This window comes from Denticeps clupeoides, chromosome 3 (genome assembly GCF_900700375.1).
Source record: "Denticeps clupeoides chromosome 3, fDenClu1.1, whole genome shotgun sequence".
Lineage (NCBI taxonomy): Eukaryota > Metazoa > Chordata > Actinopteri > Clupeiformes > Denticipitidae > Denticeps > Denticeps clupeoides.
The window spans coordinates 4198957-4220569 of NC_041709.1; the positions used below are offsets into that span (position 1 = coordinate 4198957).

The 21613-nt window shown below is 41.5% G+C and overlaps 1 protein-coding gene across 4 annotated transcripts in view; it reads left to right on the forward strand.

Annotated features, from left to right (window-relative positions):
* astn2 (astrotactin 2) overlaps nt 1–21613 on the forward strand; it is a 260288-nt gene that overhangs the window by 47683 nt on the left and 190992 nt on the right. For all 4 annotated transcript variants that reach the window (XM_028971803.1, XM_028971806.1, XM_028971805.1 and 1 more), the window contains exon 2: nt 403–590. In XM_028971803.1, the coding sequence (XP_028827636.1) occupies nt 403–590 (188 nt within the window). The remainder of the gene's footprint in view (nt 1–402; nt 591–21613) is intronic.

A 21613-nucleotide genomic window follows, 5' to 3' on the forward strand; every position in this document is an offset into this window, starting at 1 on the left:
TGAAGGAGCAGAAAAAATGAAAACCACACTTGATAAAGTCCTCAGAATGCTTAAGAGGCGTTTGTTTTTGGGAGTTTCTGAAGTAATTGCTGTCTTTTTGTTTATTTCTTGCTCGCAGAACATTCTAGCCAGGGCTCCGGCAGCTGAATCCTAAAGCGGCGGAAACATGCATATAGTGATCACGCGCAAAGAGCCAGGTTTTATTCCTCAGTCTTTGATTCGGCTGTTTCCCCGACTCAACATCTCGCAGACACCTCGGTGGAATAATAATCTCCCATTGTTGAGATCCTCTCACACGCCTTCTGTTTTCTAATGTGTGCTAGCATCCCGTACAGGGCAGTGCAGGAGAGCGTCAGCTGGCTCGATCTCGCGCTCATCGCCGTTCTGCTTGTGTCTGTGCAGAGATGTCCGGGACGGGGGCAGACATCTCTCAGGTTCACTGGAAGCAGCAGTGGCTGGAGAACGGCACCCTCTACTTCCACGTGTCCATGAGCAGCTCGGAGCAGCTGTCGCAGCCCACGCAGCCCAGCCCACGGGAGCCCAGCAGCAGCCTGCACGAGCACATGCACCTGCTGCACATCTCCGTCATGGTGAGATCTCACACACACACACACACACACGTAGGCACACCTGCTGAAGGTCCCATTCATGATAAAATATGACACTCAGCCTCAATACATCACTCACTAACTCACTCACTCACTGCCCAGTACCTCTTATTCCTAATCAAGGTCATGGCTGCTGGAGCCCATCCTGGAGCAAAGGGACGCATGGAGGTGACTCGTCTAGCCTATATAGTCGTTTTCGAGTTAATTTTGGAGGTGTGTGCCATGGCGCTATAGAGCAATGCCACCACGTGACTCTGGCTCAATACATCTAAACAACATACAGCATCCATTATGACAGCATCCATTATGCAGCTTTCACACAATCACACACTCACAGTCACATCATTGACACTTTTCTGTCAAGCTGAAGTTCTTCTCTTAGTGGTGGTGGTGGCGGTGTCACACACATCATACTCGCGACATGATGCTTTTTTGATGTCCTGTCGACCTGTAGAGTTTATTTTTGCACAAATGAATCTACAAATGCAATTAGCAAAAATATTCTGAACCAAAAAAAAAAAAAATCTGGCAAAATCAATTGTCTTTACTCGAACAAATGTAGCTTTTGTGCTGCTGTGTGGAGAAAACTGACTTATTTCTGTGGCCATGAAAAGCTAACTAGATGTTCAGTCTCTCATCCCTGAAATGCGCCATACTGTGGCCAGAATTTATTCGGCCAATATTTCATAGCTTATGGGCCTCTTATGTTCCTTTCAAGCATGCCTTCACACTTAAAAAAAATATAGCCGTGCTGTTTGAGCACAGTTTCATTTATCAGCACTTTCCTCTGCGCCATTCTCTGTCCAGAATTGTTGTTTGTTCAAGCAAGAAAACCACATGACCTGTCAGACTGATGGACACACCCCATTCGGGGTAAAAGAATAAAAACAACCACGAAAGCAACCTGTAAACTCATAATAGAAGAGGAAGAACACTCAGCATGTTCCTGCTTATCTGTGTATAATAGAAACCTGACATCTTGTGCAAATTTCAGGCTGTTTTTGTCAGACTGGGCATCTGGCTTAAGGTGTGATGGGCTGGGTGGATGTGACTCAATAAGAGGTGAGAAGAAAGGGTGAAGAAAAATATCTACAAAATCAGGAATGGAGGTGTATGTGGCGGTCTGTGTGGCCCTCAGGCTTCGTCTGGCTATTTAAGTGAGAATCATTAAATGTAATTCTGTCAGTTCAGTGACGGATCCGAGCCAAGACACAGATTTCTCCCTTTGTTCTGTTCTCTCTCCTTCTCTCAAGACACCTCAGCTCCTATGCAGACCCTCAGCTCACACTTAATTCTGTGTGATGAAGACATCTGATGAGAAATGCAGCAGTACTGATTCATTGTAAGGGTTCATTGTAATTTTGTTTCCATAGTAAACAAGAAACATATTTTCTGTTGGAGGGTGAATGCATAGTGTTCTTAAAAACTTTCACTTCACGGTCAGAAAAAGCTTTGAGAGCTCTCCTGTTTTGTTTGCTTCTTGTTTGAATTGCAGTTTATGACTGATCCCTTGTTACCTAGCAAAGTAGCTTATAAAAACAAGTTTATGACCCAAGAGGGACTTGTTGACCTTTAATAGACTAGCAGATGATCACTTCGTTCAGCAGCAACATAATGACATGGCTTTATTTGCAGCGTTAGATGACTGCGTCTAGGGAATAAACATTTTACTACACATCTCATCAGATAATCTCCAGTCCATCTTAGTTCTGTTGATTCTGAACTGATTGTAAATTGTTTAAACGGGTCTGTTTTCCTGTCACGATAGAAATGGTTTCATGATGGCTGTGGACTTATACGTGTAACCTGGTCCGTGCTGAAGCTTACTTTTACCTTCACCAGTGCCACCGCTGCAGCAGACAAACATGTTGCCTCATTTACCAATTCCAAGGGTGCTGTATTAGTCGCAATTAAGTAAAAGTAGACACTTGCATTACGCACATTTAATTGGTCTACTTGTCAGTCATGTAGAACAAATGGAGGCATGCCAGGATAATGATCATTCTATAAGTCACCATTTTGCCTCTGTCTTTTCAAAGCTGTCTGGCTGCCTGTGGCTGTGCTGTCTTCAGATTCACATAATGAGAGTTATTTGTGCCATGGGGACAGGGGGCAAAAATGTAGATCATTTAATTACTTTAAATCTGAAGCATTTGCAGTCTTTATATATTCTGGGCATCCGATTGTTAGACTACATTTTTTTTCCTAAAGAGTAACATGGTAGAGCTTCCAATGGAGATTATGCTGTGTACATGATATATACATGATATATATGCTATAGATTATGCTGTGTACATGATATATATTAAGTATATATATATATATATATATACACACAAACACACACACACACACACACACACACACACACACAATATAAAATACTTGTGGATGCTAGGCTTGCTGCAAACATTTGTTGCATTTTTAGGAAGTGAAGAATGAAAAATTAACACATTGTTCTTATTTAAAAAGTGTAAAATATTTCCTTGCTTTTTAAGTGTGGAGAAGCCTACTTCTGCAGAACAAAGCCATCAAAGTAAACTATGGCTGTCATGCTAATTCGGTTCATGGGTGAGACACAGGCTCTCAACATTGTGCAAAGTGAAAATAAATGACATGATGGAAACACACACAACAAAACACAGAACTAACATAGCACTACGTCTGCTTCAGTTTAGCACAGAACACGAGAGTAATAAACTCACAACCCTGAGAGTGTGTGATAAACTATAATTTAAAGGGTCCTATTCACCCCTACCTAACAGGCAGAACTTGTTGGTGATTAAAACCCAGCACACAAGTGAATGAGTCCAACCTGGTGGGCCAGGAATAGCCAGGTGTAGCAATGGCTAAGACAATGAATAAGACTAGACACAAGTTTTATGCTGGATTTATGCAACCTTCCTCATTTAGCTGATCTTGGAACCAGCTAGAAACACATTTTTATCCCGCAAGGTTCGTGCGTTCGTCCCCCGTATGGGCCACGATTCTTTGGGGCAGTCGTGGCCTAGTGGTTAAGGAAGCGGTCCCGTAGTTAGAAGGTTGCAGTTTCGAATCCCGATCTCCCAAGGTGCCCCTGAGGTGCCTCTGAGCAAAAGCACCATCCCCACACACTGCTCCCCGGGCGCCTGTCATGGCTGCCCACTGCTCACTAAGGGTGATGGTTAAAAGCAGAGCCCATTTTGTTGTGTGCACCATGTGCTATGCTGCAGTGTATCACAATCACTTTCCTTTCTTTTCTTTCTTCAGACACTGAATAAATTACGATGCATAAGTACATCATGATCACATGACAGATTACTGGGGATTCAAATTCGCAAATTACACAAATGAATTCATTATAAATGCTATTAGCTAACTGCATATTACTGTTTTTGGACTATCATATGCTTTCTTCCAGAAGTTCAGCAGGCCTCTCACCACTTGTACTTCAACCTACCTCCTTCACAGATTAGCATGCTCTGGTTGTGCCATACATGATGAGTTTATGGCAGCCTCCGTCTTTGCATGCAGAACATTGTCAATTTGGGAGAGTTTCCGGAGGTAGCCTTGATGGAGCAGCATTTATATGCTTCTTATTCCAACCCAGGATCTATCAAAAATATATGTTAGCTTGTTTTTTATTTCCAGTGAGGTGGATTTAAAATACTGGAAAATTTAAGACAATTTACTTTACCTTCAGCGTTTTAACTGATCTTAAGTCTGAGACCCTGGTATATTTGCTACTTAACAGTTAACACATGGGGAGTCATCAGCTATGCTGTCTGCATTTACAGAAAAAGATTGAGTGCTTAGCTGGTTATCAGTTCCTTGGAAAGGAGAAACTCATTAATCATTACATTTTGTCTTAAGTCTAATTATTTCTGACGGCCAGAAGACAAACCTTGAAATGGGTGGTGCTCAATCTCAGGCCAGGACCACAACCAAATCAAACATGTATGTAGATTTTTCTGTGCTTTAATCCGACATTATTGAACGCTCTTTATCCACTACCTATTGTATAGCACTGCATATATACTGTGTAGTCCTATCTGTCTGTCTCACTGTCTGTCTTCTCAGCTGCCACACTGATTCATCCACACAGCACAGTCGATAGTGACAAAGTTGTCTTTGACAGAGCTCTTCCCATTTCCTCAGGCGCCTGGGAGCATGCACAGCGTGGACTTATTAACTCCTATTGCTAACTGCCTTCCCCACGTGGGGAAGAGTAGCAGTGGCCATTTCAGCAGATCTCATGGAGGTACTGTGCCACACATTAAACAAAATGGCATGGTGGTGGCGAGCAAAAGCAATTTCCTTGGTTCAGTGGAACACGGAGCAGAGCGCCTTTCCCAGCTTCAGAGTGTGCGGTAGTGCTGGGGGACCCAGGAGACTGGAGCCACATTGGGGCTGGAATGTGAAAGGAAGCAGGGTTCCGTGGCAATTTGGTGAGGGAGGCTGATTTATTGTGAGCAGCCATGGACGGGTAAAATACGTGCCAAAAAAAGGAAAAATGACTATGATGACATGACTGTGGGTTCATACAGAGGACAGGTAGTATTTTAAAGACTGACTCTCAATAAAGGCTGGCAGCTCAAAAGACCTTTCATGTCGTATGTTACCCAGCTTAATCTTTCCCTTTTCCCTGCGTGTTGGCTGCTTTGCATATCTGGCTTTTTAAAATGTGAATGACACGGCCTCATTCAAAGACTTGGATGTAGGACACCGCCATTTACAAATTAATTTGTGATGATTAACCAAATTTGCTTTATTGTCTTGCCTTCTACAGTCTGTGCACAATCCACAATGGGGGGCACTGCTTTACACCCTACTGTCAGCCATTTAGCCATAAATTTACATTTTATTACCGAATCACACACACCGAGCTCGACATTTTAAGATGCAGCATGTAGGCACTGCTGCCCGAGCCCATAATTACCTGCACTTTCAGAAGTGCATTCTGGAGAAAGGCTTTCTACCTTCTCTTTTACCACAGGAGCCTGTTACAACAAACCTTACACGCAAGATTCGTCTCAGATAATTAACAAGTCACCGCTGATCGATGGCTTGAATATTGCACGGCTAGCCAGGCACCGAAAGCAGCCGGACCTCCTGCCCGCTTTCTCCCAAAAACAGCGTCCGCTCAGGGTTATATAGCCGTGAGGACCATGCCCAGAAATTAATTTTCCAGTTCAGTATGGGGTTGACATAATGGTGCTGCTTTCTGGCACAGACACTTTTAATTATTACATTAAATTTGTTACATTAAACTCTTTACATGAAAGAGTTCAATTCTAATTGTTCCCTCTGTAATTGCTTTGCAGCCTTGCCATTGCTTTAATTTCTATGAATGTGCATGTTACAACTTGCACTCAAGGCCGCATTCTGATTGCTGAGGACTGGGGTGTGAAGTCAGAATATCCAGGACTTGATGGTTTAGTGTGTGGGAGGTACTGTAATTTTTTACTCAATCAAAATTGCTGCTATATAACTGGAACATTCACAAGCAATTAGCCTTGATATTTTGTCATTTGTCCTTTTCTCTGCTGTGCTCATTGTAATCAGATATCCTTGCTTCTTGAAAAAATGAAATCACATTTGTTATGTAGGTTTTTTACTAAGGTTTGCAACTCTAAACTCTAAGCAGAGTGCAGAAGAGTGCATTTAACAATGACAGAAAAATTACCAACAACATAAAAAAAAACATTTGAACTGACCAGGTGTTCTTTCATTCAATACAGATACATATACACCTGCATAACTTCCTCATTTATTTTCCTCAGGAAATTATTTATAATAAATAATTATTATACAGCAGCACAGCACACACTGTGAAATTTGTCCTCTTCATTTAACCCCGGGGAGTAGTGTGTGGGGATGGTGCTTTGCTCAGTGGCACCTTGGCGGATTGGGATTCGAGCCGCTTCCTTAACCGCTAGGCCACCACTGCCCCATTTTCCTCATAACTTCCTCATTCATTCATAACATTCAGCTGAAGAACAAATTTCACAGCTTATTGTTATTAATTATTTGTGCCAGTCATATTCTTGCATCTGACTGACACCTCCCCATCCTGCATGTATTGTAACACATTGTGGCACTGTTTGATTCCAAGCTTTTGGTGATGTATTTACAGAATCAGGTGAGATCATGAGATTTGGAGAATAAGCAGGTTTGGAGGGTGAATAGCATGAGAAACATTCAAATAAACTCTTGAGCCAGAGAACACAATAACACAGCACAACCACTCCATGGATGAAAGTTCGTTGCAAGATTAATGTGTTTGGCCTAGCGAGCACTGAACAACACCACACCAAGTACTGTCACCACACACTGCTCCCCGGGCGTCTTTCATAGCTGCCCACTGCTCACTAAGGGTGATGGGTTACATGCACAACACATTGCATGTGTGCACCGTGTGCTGTTTTTGCTGTGCTTTCCAATGACTTTCACTTCTTTCACTTTAATGTGATTATTAATGCCTCGTCCTGCCAGCAGGGAATATCAGTGTCATTTGTGGTTGGCAGCAGTTTTTAGGTGGGTGGTGAGTTACCCCGAAGGACAGAGGCAGTGGTGGCCTAGCGGTTAAGGAAGCGGCCCCGTAATCAGAAGGTTGCCGGTTCGAATCCCGATCCACCAAGGTGCCACTGAGCAAAGCACCGTCCCAACACACTGCTACCCGGGCGCCTGTCATGGCTGCCCACTGCTCACTCAGGGTGATGGGTTAAAGGCAGAGGACAAATTTCACTGTGTGCACCGTGTGCTGTGCTGCTGTGTATCACAAGTGACAATCACTTCACTTTCACAGAAGGTTGTGGTACATTTCCTTATGTGTGGTACAGATTTACAGGTCTCTGCACAGTATCATTAATGAGTACTGATATGACCGTAGGTTTTAATAAATGTTGCAGTAATTTAGGGAATATTCATGAAGAGGCACAAGTCATTTATCTTTCAGTGGTTTTAAAATTATGCATTATTTCATATTTTTAATCTTGCTTTATTTTTCTTATGAATTATTACAAAAGTTGATTGCAATAATTAATGATATTCTGCCTAATCTTGTCTTGTCAGTGTAATTAACAGCAGAACAAGCATCAGCTTCTCGCTTTCAGCATCGCCTCTTGTTTTTCCCCTCTGGAATCCTCCAGTGAACCTGTTAGTGCAGTGTGATGCGAACATTTAAAAAAAAAAAAGAAAACTTCCAGAAAGGACTGATTGCACTCTTAACCTTCAAGCCTTTGGGCAAAAAATATAATAATGAGGAAAAAAAAAAAAAGCGGCTGTAGCTACTGCTGCAGTCGATAATAGAAACATTCTGTGTCAGGAACAGATTTGGTATAAATGTATAATCGCGGAGTGCCTCCCAGACAGGGACTGTTTACATGCAGAATCTTGTTGATAAGGGCGTCGCGCAGCAGAGGCTGGCCTGCTTAAGGAGACTGCTGGTGTTGTGACATTATCTCTGCATCGCGGGGGGAGTGGCGCAGCGCTGGAGGATCAGGCATGCCAGTTGCCCTGACAGCTGCGGCAAAGTTTTTATTTTTCCATTTCTCACCAGTTCGATCTGCTGTAATGAGTCGACACGGCCTCGCCCCTCCAAGGTCGTGAGTTTGTGTGTGCAGAGTTTACACACCTGTGTTGGTGGATTGGAGACTGGAATGTTCCTTATGTATATGTGTGTGATTAGATGGCTTTTTTGTGTGCGTGTGTGAGTCCTGCTTATCAATAAGTGGTAATAAGTGAGTGGGTGAGCGAAATTTTGAGGGAATTTTGTTGTACTAGAGAGTGACTGTCAGTGGCCTATGAAACAGAAGACCTGGGTTCGAATCCCACTGTGTCCCTGAGCAAGACACTTAACCCTAAATTGTTCCAGGGAGACTGTCCCTGTAACTACTGATTGTAAGTCGCTCTGGATAAGGGCGTCTGATAAATGCTGTAAATGTAAATGTCTTATGGTGCAACATGAAAAACATTCCAGGAAAATTGCATTAAAAATTATAGGATATTAAAATGATAGATTGTTTTTAAACTTTTTTTTATAATGGCACAAAAATCCTCCCGTGGCACTCCAGTGTTACCAATTATTATGCTCTCCTCTACAGGTTACAAACATCGCTGAGTGGGTGATGTAAATCACATGATGAAAAGTGAATGTGATGCACAGCAAACGGTGCACAAAAGAAAAAGTGTCCTCTGTATCAATTAATGAGCAGTGGGCAGCCATAATGGCGACTCTCAAGGTTGCTCAAGGGGATTTCAGTGGCAACTTGGAGGTTTGGGATTTTTCAATTACCAGTCCACTTCCTTACCCACAAGCCCACCACTGCACCACAGTGATGTGAGATTCACCAGATGAAATCTGTCTTAGTTACTGATGTCATATTCACCATTTCCACCACAAAAACAAAATCTGATTTGCAAAATTTAATTTGGGGAGTCTTATGAAGCTCTCTAGTTGGATGCATTGTGCTTTAATTTGACACTGGATGGATTTTTAAATATGGGGTACTTCATTATGCATTGTGAACCCCCGTGAGTATGTGCTTTAAACAGGATGCCAGCATATGTGTGGGGAGGCAAATTGTGTAGGTTATGGTTATGATCAACTCCATGTATTCCCTGGGAGGACAGCCCGCCTGGCAGAGTGCCTACACTCAGTCCCAGAGCCCACATCCCAGCAGGCAGTAGGGCAACGTGTCCAGGTGCAGCCCTGCCACTCGAGGCTCCATATGCTTCCAGGACTGCCGTATTCCTGCAGGCCAGGGTTCTCCAGAGGAACCAACACACACAGAACACAACTATACACCCCCCCCCACACACACACACATACACACACGCAGAGAGAAGTAGAGGAAGAAGGGCTGGTGTCTCCTTAGGCGATGTGTTGAGCAATCTGTAAAAAAGGTAATAATTGGTAACACTGGAGTGCCACGGGAGGCAAAAATTTTTGTGCCATTATAAAAAAAAAGTTTAAAAACAATCTATCATTTTAATATCCTATAATTTTTAATGCAATTTTCAAGGGTATGGAGAAGTTATCCTTACTTGGCCTTTTTGTTCTGTAAACTGGGCCAAAAAAAAAAAAAAAATGAAGACAAGATTAACGCATTGTGAAATATTGACCTGGAGTCATTTGTAGTCTATTGTATCCAAATGTCACAGGAAAAGCCAGTGGCACCGTGGCCACATCATTCACAAATGAATTAATAAACAGGGGAAGACAAGTTGGTTAATGTTACCGCAGTGGATGAAGTGGTGTAAATTTGGCTCAAGGTGCTTTTGACTGTGGGTCCCACTGTGAATTGCTTTATTTTTAATTGACTTACTTTAATGCACAACACATTATTTTCCTACTCCTTCTCTCTCTCTCCGTCTGCTTTCCCCTGTGAGGCCGTGTGTGAATATCTAAAGCATAGCGCTTATATATGTGAAATATCTATGGGGCAAATTAATATTTAACTGGGTTTACACCTAATCATTGAGATGAAATATTTATAACCATATTAATAACACACTGTGGCAAAGGAGAGGAGGTACAGCCATATTGTGTTGGTTGTGCTTCTGCAGCTACATAGTTCTGTACGTTCTCTGTTAATTGGGCTCGGGTTTATGTTTTGTAAAAGCTGACCTGGATTCATTCATCCATCATTCATAATGTATATTTTATGCTTTGGTTTCTGCAAGTTTCTGCTTGCTCCCAGAACACAATGATTAGCCACAACATTAAAACCACTGATGGATGAAGAGAATGATTATACAGAGGATGTGAAATAGTGTTAAAGCTTAATGTTCAATTGTTAAATGTACAATGGACACTCGTGTAGACGTAGAAGTTCAAGTGTTATTTGACATTTATTCTTAGATGTTGTATTGTTCCAAGGAATTTAAATTAGGTCGGCTGTTGTTGCTGTTGAAACATTGGCATTTACCAATTAATACCCATATCTATCAACGTTCAGTACATTTTTCAGATTGGATTATACTTGAGAGAATATTTAATTTTGTAGTGTTCGGTCAGAAGGACAGGATGTATGTTAAAAATGTGTTTTTTAGTATTTGCTTTTTGGTAAGATAAATGTGTAAAGTGTTTGCTTTTCTTTATCTGACTCAGTCCTTAATGTTTAATAGACTTCCTGAGTGCCCTATGGGTGTTCTAGTAAAGGCACGGGCCTGGGTTCAAGACGGGGTGAGGTGACTGCATTGTCACTACACTACATTGTAAACCTGCCGTTCTACAGTGCAGTATGATGTAATAGTGAGCGTAAGGTGATCAGCATAAATAGTTCTTATTGTGCTTGAGTGGTAAAATAGACTGGCACATGTGTGCCCTGCATAACAGGTATTCTGAGTGGGAACAATGCAATGCTCAGACTAGATGAAAGGTCTGAATCGAATGCAGCATTTAAATATTTAACCACGCTCTGTGGAGCACAGTCTGCTCGAAAGTTCCACTTTCTTTGTGTCTATGTTCGGATCCAGAAAGTCATGAAAAATCAATATAATATAATAAAGAATGACATTAAAAATGCAGGGGGAAAAAGCTAGGCAGCTTTTGTTCTTGTACGTGTGGGTCTTATAACAGGATTTTGCTTTACCATCCTCTTCCAGCATGATCTCCATGGACTAGGGTAGCAGAAGTCATCCAATAATCAAAATCCCAGGAAAATCCTAGAAAATGAGAGAATACGGGAGATTAGAGATTTACATGGGGTGGCTTATTCTGTGGCACATTTCTTCTTAGCTGGTGTGACACACCAGAACGTGACTTGTACTCAAGAAGCTGTCAGAGCTAAGGGTCGAATAAATGGGGGAAAAAAAGGAAAAAAAAGGGGGGGAAGAACGAAACAAAAGTACTTGGCAAAAAATGAGTGCAATAGAGAGAGAGAGAGAGAGAGAGAAATCAATGGTTGGCCACAGTGTGATTTGTGGAGTGTGGAGTGGTTCAGGGGAGTCTGGTTGAGGGCCTGCTGTGTGCTGGGGGTTAAAACCTGTCATGCATCTACAGAATCTGGGACAGAACACACTGAGCTATGCACAACAGCAAAGGCAGGTCAAGGCACAGCAGCAATCTGACTCACTTGGGTCACTTTATTTTTTGTAACAGAATCTCCGAAAATCTTATTTTGTTGGCTTTTAGTTAAATTCCTTTACTCTTGGACAGCAACAGTTCTGTCTGGTGTTGTTCTCCCTGGATTAGTTTGTTATACTAAGTACAGAATATATCTGTTTCTGTGTAAAATTTTTTGCAATCCCCTTTTATGGTTATCTGACAAAATCTTGTTCATTATGTCCATTATTCATTTTTCCACCAGCCTTCCGTTGCAGTATATTAATCATTTTTTCACATTTGTCTAAGTTCCCACATTACATTAATTAAGGACTTATAACTACATACTCATTCAAGTATGTGAACATGAACAGCCACTATAATCTATAGAGAAAAATTAAATGTGTTTCAAATGGAATTGAAACTCCCACCCTCTACCATCTACTTTAACTCAACCTTCTCCACCTTGGGTTTTTAGAACTACTAGAATATGGTCTTGCTCCATGTAATTTATGGAACTCCAGCCCCGGTCTCTGTCTGAATACTCTATTTGGCTACACCTCTGTGGCAAGTATCGGGACCAATGAAGCCAATACTGTCTGGGACAAGGGGGCTGGCGGCGTCCTCCCGACGTGTCACGGCTCCTTGTGTCTCAGCAGGGCGGTGTCGTCTGCAACCAAAATCTTGTTGGGTCATTCTGTCACGCTGGCTGGATATGGCGAGGAAGAAGGACGCATACGCATGATGTCACAAAACAGGGGTTTAATACATGAATGACACGACAAGGGAACATCACCACACAATGACCCGACGGCAAACAGACACGAACAGGGCAGCTTTATACATTCATACACAGGTGATAACAATCAGGAAACATTACACAAGACTAACATGAAACTCCAGTCCGAACTCAGAACTCCAGGACCCCTGCCAGAACGTTTCATGACAGCAACTTTTTTTTTCCATTAGTCTAACTGTGTATATTAGGATAGAATAATGTAGAACATGTGAAATCCCACAGCATTTTGGACCCTATTTTCTAAGAAAATCTCTCTGTCCTACTGAATTACATCTATAATACAAGCTACATTATCTGACTAGCTCATTGCCAAACGCATGAATAAATAATACCTGACTTCAATTTCCCCAGCACACTGTGAATGAGCAAATGTTTCTTTTTTATTTTTCTTTTTTTTTTTTATGATGATGACATGATGTTTTACAAAATGAGTCAGATTTCATCTGTCAGATATCATAATCCCAGCCTGTCATACCACAAAATAAGTCTTAAAATGAGTCTTATTTCATATAATATTTACCACAGTGCACAGCACCAATAATTAATAGGAATCTGAATTCGTGAGAACATGCATTTCTCGATTCAGATCGTGCCATAATGAAGGCCGAGTCCGGTCTGGACTTTGCTCATTTGTAAGGAGTCGGCATCTCATGCACAGTGAATTTGTCTTTGCCTGCTTCCCTACCTTTTGTTGACTGGAGTATCAGTGGTGTAGCAGATGGATTAGGGCTTTGAGTTGTGAGGTAGCGGCCTCAGAAATCAACACGCCGTAGCCTTGGGGAAGCTGCCGAGCTCGCGCAATGCGCCCCGCTTTGGTAATGGTTCTGCGTTCTGTGATTGATAGTCCCTGGCTTTTTCTTTTGAATTTCTCATTTCCTATTCAGAACCTTATTCATGCCAGTGTCTTGACAGCTTTAGATATGAGACCTTCTGCGGCTCACACATCAACAGAATATAATGGGGTTTATTTTGTGCTTTTGTTTGTGCGCGATTCCGTCTGCTGGGGAAAGGGGGGGTGTCTCTCGTGTTCCGCTGTAGCAGCTGGTTATGCATGTACAAGCATTTTCAGAATAGTCTGTCCAAAACTGCTACTTTGGAAAAAGTCAAAAATAAATGTGCATCTGTTCAATGGCTAAATGGCTGACATGCTGCTCTATGTTCTTAGTGGTCAGGCAGATATGGTGGCTGAAGGCTCTGCTTCCACTCTGTATCATTTTGGGTCCCGGTAGCTTTCTTTTTACCTCCTGCCATCATGTGTGTCCGTATTCTCACTGGCATCATAATAGTAGTTTTTGTGTATTTGCTATTGCACAACTAGCTGAGGTACAAAGGCAATTTTCAGGATTTAGACAGTTCTGGGCTGCACTTTGAACTGTGCCAGGGGAGTGGCGGCAGCTGGCGTCTGCTGGGGTTCACTAATGGCGGCGGCGGTGGCTATATGCAAGCCGGCCTTGTGCTCTCTAAAGTGGAATCAGTGGAATTGTAGCCGGGTGGCTTCGGCTGCCTGTCCCCCATGCCCGCCCGTCTCCATCCACTGCCTCTGCCGCGCACCTTCGCTCCATCTGTACAGTTACCAAGGAAACAGTTACCGATGGAGACCAGGAGTTCAGGGAACAGAGAAACAGGTCTGGAGCTCGGGGGGGAAGACGATTATTGAATGGTGGGGAGAAAGTGGGAGGGGTGCAGCAGGGAGGGGATATTGCAGAGCTCACCGCAGCAATAGATTTGATGCCGGTTTCAGAAATGCCGCTACCCTAAAACACAGACGCTGCAACTGGCTTGAATTATGCGGCCTGCGGGCTTCGGTAATGTTTTAGCTCTGATTTAAGGTGTTGCGCTCTGATGTTTATCCCTCAGACAGGATCTTGTGTTGGCTGAGGGGGAGGAAATTGCATTTGATGAAGTCTGAAGTAGACCATATAAACCTTTAAATAGATTACAACCGCTGTGCAATTCATACCCGCTGTTTGAGCTGGACGTGTGGCCAATAATGCTTATACATGGGACTTTTACTTCAACATCCTACTCACATCTATTATATTTAACTTGAGTGCACAAGAAGTAATTCTCAGGAGCCCTGCTCCTTCTTTTATGGATTTCTTTTTTCCCTCTTGCACTTTGATTAATGTAGTAAATTTTGCCGTTCGACACATTTTAATCTGCTGTGAAGTGACACTCTGCAGCTCCCTTCGGCCACGCGGCAATTTACAGCACAAGGACTGCGCTCAGACACAGGCAATCCCAGTCCAGACCCTCCGCAGATTAAAATGTGACAAAAGTGAGGGAGGCCGACATTGATCATCCGGACAGAAATATGTAGGGGGCAGGTACGCAATCTCTCCCACAAATGGAAGATTAATGAGCGGGCCATTGAGTGTCAGTCACCGGCAACACAACCGAGAGAAAGCCACTGGCACGGGTTTTTGTGTTTTCGGTGAAAGGTTTCTGGATCGCCGCGTTCGAGGAACTGACAGACACTGTAGAGTAAAAATGGGTCTGTGGGGCATGTTATTTCTGAGATGTTTCCGGCAGGCACTTGCTGCAAACACTGAGGTCAGTATCCTCTTTTGTTATGTAAGTCATTTGTCAGCGCTAATAAAAGAACAGCACTGAACTGTCTGCTTTTATAGTCTACAGTATAACACTACAGATGTGTGTCAAAATCTGCATATTTAAAAAAAATATCATGTTTTTACTCTCATGGAACATTGGGGACAACATTCATTTAGAAGACATCTCCTCATTTGCTGTTTTACTAGTGGTGGCAAAAATATATATTTTAACTGTATACTACGTGGTTTATTGCACACTAGCCAACTCCATTAGGAGGCGCCACAGAGAAGTTAGACTCTCATATATTAGATGACTCTGTCTTCAGCTGTTTTTGGCATCCTTAACTGATAATAATATATCATAGCCATGGGGGTCACTGCAAACCACTCAGCCCCATCCATACACTGCCCCTAGTGTTCATAAGTGTATTGCATCTTGTAAATCTTTTTTTTTCCCCTTCAAGTCGGACATTTGCTTTAATATGTAAGAAGTCCTTAATAAGGATACATACCTTCAAATTACCTCTGGCCTGAGATGCTTTTCCAGAATGTCTCACACCTATTCAGTACATTGAAAACAATTTTCTCTTTCATACTCGTCTAGTGCAACGGCCATCATCATCTTGGAAGAAGACACTCCTATTATTAACGTTTCATTGAATGCCACATTTACTTTCATTAAATCCGTATATTTAGCTTTTTTTTTTATATAACAAGGAACGGTTTATGGTACTGATTAATAATAATAATACAAATAAATACATGTATTTATTAATAAATGCAACTACTACTACTAGTAATATTAATAATATTAAGTATAAAAAGGCCTACTCAGTGCTTCAGGACTTGTCAGCTTTTCACCCGTCTGTTTGCATAGCGTATGATGTTGGCTCACTGACCCTAATTCCTAATTGTCATGATCCGGTCCGGCAGGGGTTACTCCGGGTCCGGAGTTCGGACCGGAGTTTCATGTTCGTCCTGTGTAATGTTCCCTGATTGTTATCACCCGTGTATCATTGTATAAAACTATCCTGTTTGCGTCTGTTCTCCGTTGGGTCATTGTGTGGTGATGTTTCCCCTGTCCTGTGTATTATGTATTAAACCCCTGTCTCATGACGTCTTGCGTATGCGTCCTCCACGTCCAGCGATCGTGACACTAATGAACACGCGTGCTGTCGCCGCAGTGTCTCTTTCTGACTGCGGTGAGTGTAATTGTAGAGCTGCAGAGCGGACTCATTGCTCTGGCTACTGCTGCGGCTGCACCTTGCGCAGGCACGAAGGCAGACGCCCGACAGCACGAGGGGGAGGAGAGGCTCGGGCTGACAGCGACTCTGCAGCTGCAGGGACTGAGGACAGCTGCGCGTTGCAGCTGCAGCCCGGCTCCATTAGCGCACTGGTTCTGCTGGGTGGATGCTGATAAGGTGTGACACAGCGGTGTACGGTGCAGGTTATCTGAACACAAACAAGCATTGAGAGACCAAAAAAGAGAAACTGTCAGGTGACATGTCCTCTTTGACCTGCAGCGGCATGCTGATATAATATTACATGTTTATGCCGAACAGCTGCATCTTTTTTGCAGTTCTTTGTATTGTTTGTTTTCAGCTGTAACTACATCCAGACGATTCCATCATTTTCTTTTGAGTTTTAATAACTGTAGTGTTAATTAATGGCTTTTGCACTATATCCATTCATCTTTGTTATAAACACATGCCTTATGTACATAATATCACACAAGTGCAGCATATTCACAGACAGACACGTTCGACAGATGTTAAAAAATACCGTATGCAAAGTGTGTTCTAGTAGAAGGTGTAACAGAACAATCCCTGCAGCAGCAGGAGTCGCTGATTATGAGGTGGGATTCCGTCAGTTGACAGCTCTTGGAAAGAAGCTGTTCATGTGCTGAGGGGCTTTCAGATCTGAGAAGTTGGTGGCGTTTACCAGATGGTAGAGTTTCAGTACCTCACAAAAGTTTTAGATGTCAGTCTGTCCAGTTTGTGTCTGATTATTTACAAACCCATTCATGTTTCTGGGGGGATATTGTCACATAAGCATTATTTTATTAGAGAATATAATGGAAAATGAACAGTTCCTCATCCATCAGTACATTCTGTAAACATCAGGACTGGATTTGAATCTTCTTATTGGCTATTCTATCATGTTCCTTTGTTTTACAGGAGACCTTGTAGGAAGGCATGGAAATGTGAAGATAATTAGGTGGGAGTTTTGTTAGCCTTGTTTTCCCTGTCATTGAGTGGAGAAGACAAGATGGCTGGATTGTCCTAAACTGTCACGCCCACAGAATAATAAACCATGAGCCACTTTTTAAAATAAAATCATCTTACTAGTTTGTACTTGCGTGTGGCTGCTTAGATTGCTTCAGTCTTTCCGGTTTCTGTAAAAACTTTTCAGTGCTCTGCATATATTGTAACACATCCTCACGATCAATCAAATCACTGGAAGGTCGGTTTTGTCTGTGATTTTCAAAATCAACAGTATGTCTAATTGCACATTTTTAACTGTTTTTCCTTCAAAATAAAATTCTTAGCTATTATATTAATATGCATGTATTGTGCTTTGAAATTGCTGCCAGAGGCCAAAAGTACTCATATTCCATTTGTGAAGCCGGCATTTTGCATGTTATTTTCTGTTTAGTTACTGCATTAATAACATACATTTGCTCAATTCAGTTGATCTATCATTGGTAGGTTCACATTCTGTGATCCATTCTATGTTTTTGTACTTGAGAGCATCTATTTTTGTCATGATCCCCCACACACACCACATGTGCCATTGTTTAGATTGGCTTGAAGTCATGGAATGAAAACCTGTGAAAACAATCTGTGGCTTTTTGGTGCATAAAGCTGATTCCATATCCTGTGTAACTGTATCAATATCCTAAGGAGTCTGAATAAAATTGGTCTCAATTAGAGTTCATGTAATCTGAGTTCCATTTTGAGAGCTTCAGTTACCAACAGTGGCAGTGGATGTTATGAACTATGGCTGCTCCCAGGAAGAAGTACACAGTCCCTCCACATGTTCTGTTCTTTGTGCTTATTTTCTCTCCACCAGTAGCCATTCATATAGCCCATGCAAAGTGAAAGTGATTGCTTTCTGTCATTGTGATACACAGCAAACATGGTGCACACAACGATATGTGTCCTCTGCGTTTAGCCCATCACCTTGTGAGCCGTGGGCAGCCATGAAAGGCGCCTGAGGAGCAGTGTGTGGGGTCGGTAGCTTCCTTAATGGGACCACAGTGGCACCACAACCGTTTGGTTATGAGTCCACTTCCTTAGCCACTACGCCAACACTTTCCCACCTTCTTGACCAAAGACCATTTGAAGTTCAACAGACTCTAACCTGGGTTCAGAACCCTGCCTGGAAGGAGCTTAGGTATGTTTCACATGCAGTTGTGTCAAAGGGTTGTGAACACATCCTCTGAACACATCCTGCCTTCCATTATGAAGTTTGGCCATGAAGAAAACCTTAACAGACACACAGGGCTATGGGTCGGGCCAGGTTTGATGTTCCGTTACAGAGAGCTGGCTTTGTAACTGTGGTACTATTATATCTACAGAGTATCGGTGGTTTTAGAGTAGAGAACATCCTGTCACAACAAAATTCACCTCGGTCAAAAAAAAAATCTCAATGTTGTGTATCCCGATGAACCTTTTTTATTCTCATTTCACATGCTGTGTGAATTCCCTTGTAGTGTTTCTTTATCGATTTAAGGTTGTTGGAGAAATGATTGAGGGTGAGGTGGCAAGCTTGCTGACCTGGGTTTGCAGGAATAAATTGGCACACGCATCTTTTATTTTTCATGCCTCTGGTTCTCTATGAGTGGACAAACTGCAGATAAATATGGATATTGAATATTATCTTAACCCAAATAGGCATGTTTTATTTATTTATTTGTTTGTTTGTTTATGGGAAATTTGCTGAATGGTTTATATTTTTGTTTTATCCACTAGTTGTTTGAGAACATTACACTTACTATGGGTACTATGGTCAGCCGATTCAGCACCACGGGCACTTCCTTTATATTTACAGTATATTTACACATTTTCCAGATCACAGACATGGAATGTTTTTCTGAAGACATTGAGAGATTCCAAAGGTGATTTTTTTTTTATTGAAAGGTTATGTAAATTAAAGGTTATGGTTTATGGATGTCACACTATGCATCTGGAACATCTTTTTTCTGAGGCTGTAGAATTGGCATGACGTTATAAAGAAGTCTGGGTGGAAGGTGTATAAAAGTTGGTGCCGCGTTGTTGCTTAAATTATGCAAAAAAGCATTTAACTTGGGCATGCAGTGCGGCATATGGATGTATATTATTAATATTTTATGTTATTTAATGTTATTTAAGAACAGTTAGTGAAGTGCCCTTTATGCTCATTTCTGCATGTCAGTGTATATTATGACATTAAACATGTAGAATGGGGGGAAAATGTTCACATAAGCTGAAAATAGGAGAAGCAGATGCCATTTTTACATTTTAAAGCCTGGAAATAAAGTCAAAACTGAATTTTGCGCCATACACCATTGAAATCCTGCCCGCTTCTGACTGTTCTGACAACCAAGGACCATGATCTAAAATTACTTTGAACGTGAAACCTTTGTCTTGCATTTCCTTAGATTGTTGAATTCGGGTGCGGAGCCGTAGCATTCCGAATCATGCTCTCTGCTCCTCTCGTCTGCATGTTTGAAGAGGCAGATGAATTAAAAGGAACTTCAAAAAGGAACGTGTTTCATGTTGCTCTCAATGTTTCACATGTCCTTTATATTTTTCTTAACTGATGCTTCTCTTTAATCTTCAGATGACCTAGCTTAGATAAACGTCAGTTCACTACTGGGAATACGTTTTGTACTTTTTTTTTTTTACTGCAAGTTGATGATTACGTGGGCATGTGTACATTTTGTACATATCTGAAGACATGTTTTGAACGCGGATATATGCAGATGAATTGGAGCAGTAACACCAAACCCAAAAGTGAATTCAGTATTCATAACCATGAATTTAGCCACACACCTTGTGCTTGCTTGAATATATGTGTAAATATATCTGTAGCAGAAAGTGAGTAGGAAATGCTACATATAGAACTGACCTGAATATATATTATGTAATTGCTCTAGGTATCAGAACCTTGGACAGCTCATGTTTTATGTAAAAAAAAAAATACATAACCCGTTACCCTTAGTGAACAGTAAGCGGTTATCTGAGGTTTCTGAGGAGCAGTGGATTTGAACCCACAACCCTTTGGTTACAAGTGTGCTTCCTTATCCACTAGGCCACCACTGCCTTTGCATTATTAATGTAATTCATTTATGTGTAATAAAGGTATAGGAAGGTTCTCCTAAGAGTGTATAGGTGTGTCTTTGACTTCTTTGAAGTAAACTGACATACTTCCCCCTTTGGTGAAAGTGTAAATATTTGCAGTCTGTGCCACCGACAATGAATTAAACAATTACCAAAAACACACACAAAATTAATCACTAAAGTTGTGTGTAACTCTGGCATATAAACTAGATTATTCAGTAAAGGGGTTCTAGTGAAACTGGCAGTGTTAATTTATTTTAACACTGCTGACAACTCAGAGTTGAGATAAATGCACTGAAAATTTGTTACAGATCTCTAGTGCATCGTCTTGGAAAGGTGGTGGCAGATTTTGCACAATTACTTTTTACAGATCCCGACTTAAATGGGGTATTTTACTTGTATTATTACTACTATTATCATATTTATGGTATGGCTTCAGATGTTTTGTGTGTCGTATCACATCCCAGTTTGGCAGTTTCTGATTACTCTGAAAATCCCATAAATTTCAGGCCAGTTTTTTGGCAACATTTTTAAATTGGGAGATTAAAACCACATCCATGCCAGTCTGTGTCACATCCTATACCACCAGCTGGTCATTTGGAAGCCCAATAGATAAACACTGTAGAGGACATCCAAAAATGTGTTATGCAGTCCATATTTCCATATGAAAGAATGCATCTACAAATGCTAAATGTTTCTATTTATATTATATGTATAAATACATATTTTTCAACCAGGGAGACACCTATGCAGATATGATGGTTTTAATATTTGCATTCCTCTCAGGGACCAAAATAAATTGAAAGTTTGGGACATCCAGTCCCTTTGCTCTCCATTATTTTATTTGCCCAGGTTTTAATTACTATGACTAGCCTGATGGGAGTTCTCTTCATTTCACTGCATGTTCAAAAGATTATTTCAGGCTTGTTTTATTAACCTCAGTTAAAGACACATCCAGAACTTTCCTGATCCGAATGATAAATAGAAAATACATTTAAAATATTTCTGGTTTGGACTGGTTATAAAACGTAAACAAGAACAAATTGAGTAAAGAAAATCAATGGAAGGTTGGTAAAGTGGAATTTTCTGATGGCTTGTGTGAAGAAGGAAAAGAGATTTCACTTTAGCCTCTTTCTTTGACAGGTGTCTTTGGCAGGGTGTCTCAGGAAGGCTTGTAACAACAGGTGCACATAGAAAAGAATTCCTGCTCTTCAGCTGAAAATAACAAAGAACACAGCAAAGCTTGAGGTCCCAGCTTGGTATTACAACTGACTGCACACCTGCCAGGAAAGTGCAAGTTT